We start from the raw sequence: 5,567 nt of genomic DNA on the forward strand, positions 1-5,567 counted from the left end.
TTGCTGTGGTGCTTCAGGTAAGTCCTACCAGTTAGTAGGTTCTTTTTTGCACCGCATTTTCGTTCTGAAGGGACGGATCGGGAACGGGTGCGCACCGATTCCCAGATGTTGCGGTGGGATCGCACCCGTTTGCTGTGCCCCCAATCCATCCCTCTTCCGGGCCAAAACTTCCTGTGTGACCGGGGCTTAAGTTTTCTGTTTAGCAAGAAGATAGCTATGGAGGGAGAACATAAAAGGTTTATGAAATTACTCGTGGGGTGGAGAAAATGAACATAACATAAGAACTTGAAGGCATCTGATGAAGTTAATTCTTAGCACTTACAGCAGACTCTAATCTGAAGAGCTGGGTTTGATTCCCCACTCCTCCACATGTAGCCAGCTGGGTGACCTTGGGTCAGTCACAGCTCTCTCAGAGCTGTTCTCTCAAGAGCAGTCCTTGAAAGAGCTCTCTCAGCTCCACCTACCTCACAGGGTGTCTGTTGTGGGGCGAAGAAGAAAATGCGATTGTAAGTCGCTCTGAGACTCCTTTGGGTAGTGAAGAGCAGGGTATAAAACCAACTCTCCTTTTTCTCCTTCTTCTCCTCCTCCTCCTCTTTCCAGGCTGAAATCGATAAACGGACTGAAGCAGAAGCTGAATCGCCACGCTGTGGAAATGAAATCCTTAAAAGAAAAATGCGATTGTAAGTCGCTCTGAGACTCCTTTGGGGTAGAGCAGGGTATAAGACCAACTCTCCTTTTTCTCCTTCTCCTCCTCCTCCTCCTCTTTCCAGACTGAAATCGATAAACGGACTGAAGCAGAAGCTGAATCGCCACGCTGTGGAAATGAAATCCTTAAAAGAAATTAGCAGTCAGCTTTCACAATCCAAGGAGGCAGACGAGGTCACTCGAAGGTGGACAGTTATGGAAGCCTTATGGAATGAGACCAAGCTCTCCATTGCTGAAAGGTAGGAGGCTTAAGCGGGCATGATCGTACACAACACCTCTCTTTCCTTGGTAACTGTCAAAGGTTCCCAGTCCCGTCCTGGGCCAAGAATCTTTGTTTAACGACTGCAGAATATGAAATCACAACACCCTGGGGTGCGACCCCTCGGACACCAGTCTGGTAGTCTGCCACCAGCCCTTTAGACTATCCCAACAATCAGAAGCCAAGGGGCAAGCCTCCGATCTTCCCGGGGCTAAACCAGAAAGTCAGCCCTGTAAGGTAGACTTGCAGAACGAGTTTCTCACAAAAGCAATTAGCCTGGTAACGTGGTCAGCCAGTCTAAGAAGCTGGATTTAGACTGAGGCTAGTTGAAGGCAAATAACCACAAAAGTAAAGCAAAAATATATTTTATTAGGGCGCAAGAATATTTCAAGATCACAAAAACCTGTGAGGATAAGACAAGAAAGCTAAGATTTCAAGAGCTAGCGAAAACAGTAATACATTGGTTCCAGATATCAGATGTTGAGAACATAAGAGAGAAGCTAATGTTGGATCAGGCCAATGGCCCATCTAGTCCAACACTCTGTCACACAGTGGCCAGAAATACCAGGTGCCATCAGGAGGTCCAGCAGTGGGGCCAGGACACCAGAAGTCCTCCCACTGTTGCCCCCCCCCCAGCACCAAGAATACAGAGCATCCCTTGCCCCAGCCTGAGAGAATGTTACCATTCTCAGTAGAAAATTCCAGTAATCCAAAGTGGCTGTCTCCAGCGTCAGCATAGCCAGGAGCTGTCTGGCCCGCACAAGCAACATTCAAGATGGCCACCATGAGCAAAATAATGACTGCATGGCAGAATCTCAAGACAGTCACCACTGAGCTAAGGAACAGACTAGAAAGCTACTTCTTTATGGGCAAGGGGCCCTCGTGTTCTCAGGCCTGAAAGACCAATAGGGACCCTAGGTGGTGATGTATTTAATTAATTTCATTAAACTTATATCCTGCCCTCCCTACATTGTAGGCTCAGGGTGGGTACCAACATGTATATATCTGCAGTTAATGCAGATTTACAATTTAAAACAATAACAATAATCAGTTAAAAACCACCATCGACTTCATTCAATAAGATCACCAGTAATTGAAAGAACAACACGCCTCGCAGCAGATAGTGTGGTCCCAGTCTGGCTTTCAGGATCTGCAGTCAGTGGGGGAGAAGCCCAGTCACAAATGGATGCCCACTGCCTCAACGTTAGACCTGGTGGAAGAGCTCCGTCTTGCAGGCCCTGCGGAACTGTAATAGGTCCCACAGGGCCCTGACCTCATAAGGCAGCTCATTCCACCAAGCAGGGCCTGTATAGCCAGTTTGCTAGGCCAGTGGCTAAGCAGATGACCTAAGCAGTGGTCTGACCTGGGGAGGAAGAATTGAAACTATCTGCAGCCCTTTCCCACAGGTGCAAATCGTAGGCCTTAATTGAATGTCATGTGGCTAATTGGAAGCTGGTACCTGGCTCCTTGACTCCCGTCTGCTTCTGGGTATTATCTGCAGTTTCAGAAGGTCAGCTTGTTCTGGCTTAACAAGTTTTCTGGACTCTAATAAGTCACAAGTAGGCCGCACAGTGAACCAAACTGTCTAAATGGACAAGATTTTTAGGGAACCAGTTTTCATCGCAGAAATATTGGTTGAACCAGGTCTGTACATTCAGAGGAATCGCAGAATGCACCTTTCTCGGACTCTGCTGCTTCAGAATGTAGGGAGGAGGCAGGACGTTTGCGTACTGAGTCAGACCATCTCACTGAGTGTTGTCTGCTCAGGCTGGCAGCAGCTGTTGCGGGTCCAGGCAGAAAAAGCTGTTTCCTAGTGCTTAGTACCTGAAGACCAAACTACACATTAGATTTTGTAATGAACTAAGTACAGAGCTCCAGAATGGAAAGAACTCCACGACGGGGCAATTTCAGCTCAGGAAAAAGGCTCAGAGGGGAAGGCAGGGACCCGCCTCCCACCCACGTGGCAGTCCTGAGCTGAACTCGGCCCCTACAGACCTTTAAAATGCCGTTCCCCAGACCTGACTTGTTATAAAACGTAACATGTGGGCTTGCTGAGAAATCTTTTAACTCGAGAATCCTCCCCTTCAATTCCACTCCACATCAAAAACTTTCTGCCTTTGTGCTAAAAGCCAGATTCTTTGATCAGTGGTGTGATCACAGCCCTGTGAAAAGTGAACCTCTCTGGGCTTAGACAGACCCGCAGATGTGTTAATCGCTTCTGTTGCTTCCTTTCCAAAGGCAGGAGCAGTGCGCTCAGGCGATAGAGCTCTTGAAGCAATACCACAGCTGCAAAAGCTGTCTGGAAGGCATTACTCAGGAACAAGAGCGTATCCTGTCCCAGCAAGCATCGTACATGGGGAAAGAGAACCTGCAGAGGACGATGGCCAAGGTGAGTCAAGAGGGTCCCCTTTTTGCATTTGAGTCTATTTGTGGTTCCATGCAAATGAAAAAAAAAATGCAGAAAGTTGTGTCAGAGTTTAAAAAACGGGAAAGGTTCCTCTGGCTGAAGATACAAGCTTGGATATGCATGAACATGGCCTGGTGGAACCAAGGAGGCGAGACGGCAGCCGGATGTGAGTTCCACTGCTCTAGACCAAATCTTCACTGCTTAGTTCCCAAGGATAGCCATGTTGGTCTGCAGTAGTACAGCTAGATTTGAGTCTTATTTATTTATTTATTTATCAAATTTATACCCCGCCCTTCCCCGTAGGGCTCAGGGCGGCTTACAAAGGCAAGTTAAACTTGCTACAATAAAACATAATATACTTATAATTTAAAAACACACTATACAACTTAAAATCTAGTCCTAATTCAAGTAAAGTGCTCAGTGATCTTCAAGGACTCCAAAATCCAAAGATGACGGAACAATTCCAAGAAGGTTCCTGGTGAACAGTCTATGGCTTCAGTATTCAGATGTTTATTCAGATGTTTATTCTCAGGGCCTCTTCCAACCCACCACGATGGTGATATAGTGGGGGGGGGGGCCCTACTCAAAAGCCTGGTGGGAGTTGACATGCTCATGACTCTCCGTAGAGGCTTGCCTTAAACTGCCCTCGCTCCCAGGGGGTTTTGAAGGTGTAAGGTGTCCACACTTGTTGTTTGTTAAACATTTTGCAGTCTTTGTGGACAGGCATTGGATCTGTGAAAGTATATTCTGGGTTCCTTAAAATATGCATTCCACAGTTCTAGCAATCAGAATTAGTAGATAATCTTCCCTGGGCTGATGAGCCTCCTCGGAGGGAGGGCAACATACCCTCCTTATCAACCTCCAGAGCCTCAGAGATCTCAGGGCATTATTCTAACGTCAAACAACTGGAATCCAGTAAAGCAAAACGATTAGTCGTTTCCACAGCGTACGCAGGTAAAGACTGGGTGCTTTTTCCCTCTCTAGTATCGTTGCCAGCCGGGTAAACGAAATCACCAATTTTAGGTTGTTTAGAAACTGGTAAAGGAGAAATCTCCTCCGAGTCTCTCTGATGCTTTTCTGGAGGCATAATAAACACAGGCTTCAGTGCAAGCGAAAGTTAGTTATTTAGTTCTCCATAGTCATAAATCATTTCTTCACAAGCTTCACTCCCAAATTCCTCAGGTAAGGATTCCACAGTTCTTGGTATCAAAATACACCAACGTCTACTTAGCCGTTAACTGTGGCCATGCACAGTCAGCTGAGATAAAAGATATTATTCCAGGATGTATCATTAAGTACCTTGTTTCTGGCATCGGTCGGACATATAGTTAAAAGCTGCTTGCAGCAATTTAAACAGTTAAACAGACAGAGTACCGGAGAATAATCTTGAGCGTGTTTCATACTGTCGCCATCTTGGATCCTCCACAGTTTGTTCGTAATCGGCATCATATATCTGTTGCGGGAATTGTCCCGGGTTCACTAGATAAGCCCCACCTTTGTTTAATGTTGCCATGGGTGGGGCAAGAGAGACAGCCCTCCAACAAATGATATTTGGGATCTATCCAGCTCCAACTTCACAGGCAGGTTGACTTTGCAGCTGGTGAGATCATGATGTATTCTGTAGGGGGAGCTCAAAAATGAGAGAATTCTGCACTTTAGTGGCGATTTCTTTTTTAAACAAACACAATCAGGAAGATGCAAGGAAAACCTACCGACCATTTACAGTTTGTTCTTTTTTGGTCTCGCTCCTCCTATTTCCTTCTTTATACTTTATTTTTAAATTTTTAAATACAAACAAAGAAACAAATCAGTTACAATACAAGAACGATAACAATGAACAAGAATAATAATAGCAGTCTGCGCTGAAATGATATAAGGATAGAAATAAGAAAGCTATGCAAGAACTTTTAGTTTGTTGCTGCAACTTTCGCCTTAAGTACTATGTCATAATTTTATACTGGTAAACTTTATGTGTAGCCTAACAAGCTAACTATTCAGTTAGCATTATTCAAAACAGCAAAAGCAAAACTATAATAGAAACTGTGTAACAATATTTTAAATCTAAATGTACATTAAAATATCATAGTACTGGTTCACTGAGTGTCACTCTTTATATCCTCTTTAGACAGAAATTCTAATACTGGGCACCATTGTTCCAAAGAATTGAAAGTCTGCATTCCCAAATGAAAGATTTGA

At 45.0% G+C, this 5,567-nt stretch overlaps 1 protein-coding gene across 1 annotated transcript in view; it reads left to right on the top strand.

Annotated features, from left to right (window-relative positions):
* Positions 1–5,567, top strand: part of LOC107120783 (nesprin-2-like) — a gene marked incomplete at its 3' end in the record, with an annotated part of 122,056 nt that overhangs the window by 11,532 nt on the left and 104,957 nt on the right. Inside the window, exons 7-9 of the mRNA XM_015423551.1 lie at positions 601–680; positions 771–944; positions 3,203–3,353. Of these exons, the coding sequence (XP_015279037.1) occupies positions 601–680; positions 771–944; positions 3,203–3,353 (405 nt within the window). The remainder of the gene's footprint in view (positions 1–600; positions 681–770; positions 945–3,202; positions 3,354–5,567) is intronic.

The sequence above is a fragment of the Gekko japonicus genome, unplaced genomic scaffold (genome assembly GCF_001447785.1).
Source record: "Gekko japonicus isolate JY-2015 unplaced genomic scaffold, Gekko_japonicus_V1.1 scaffold3438, whole genome shotgun sequence".
Lineage (NCBI taxonomy): Eukaryota > Metazoa > Chordata > Lepidosauria > Squamata > Gekkonidae > Gekko > Gekko japonicus.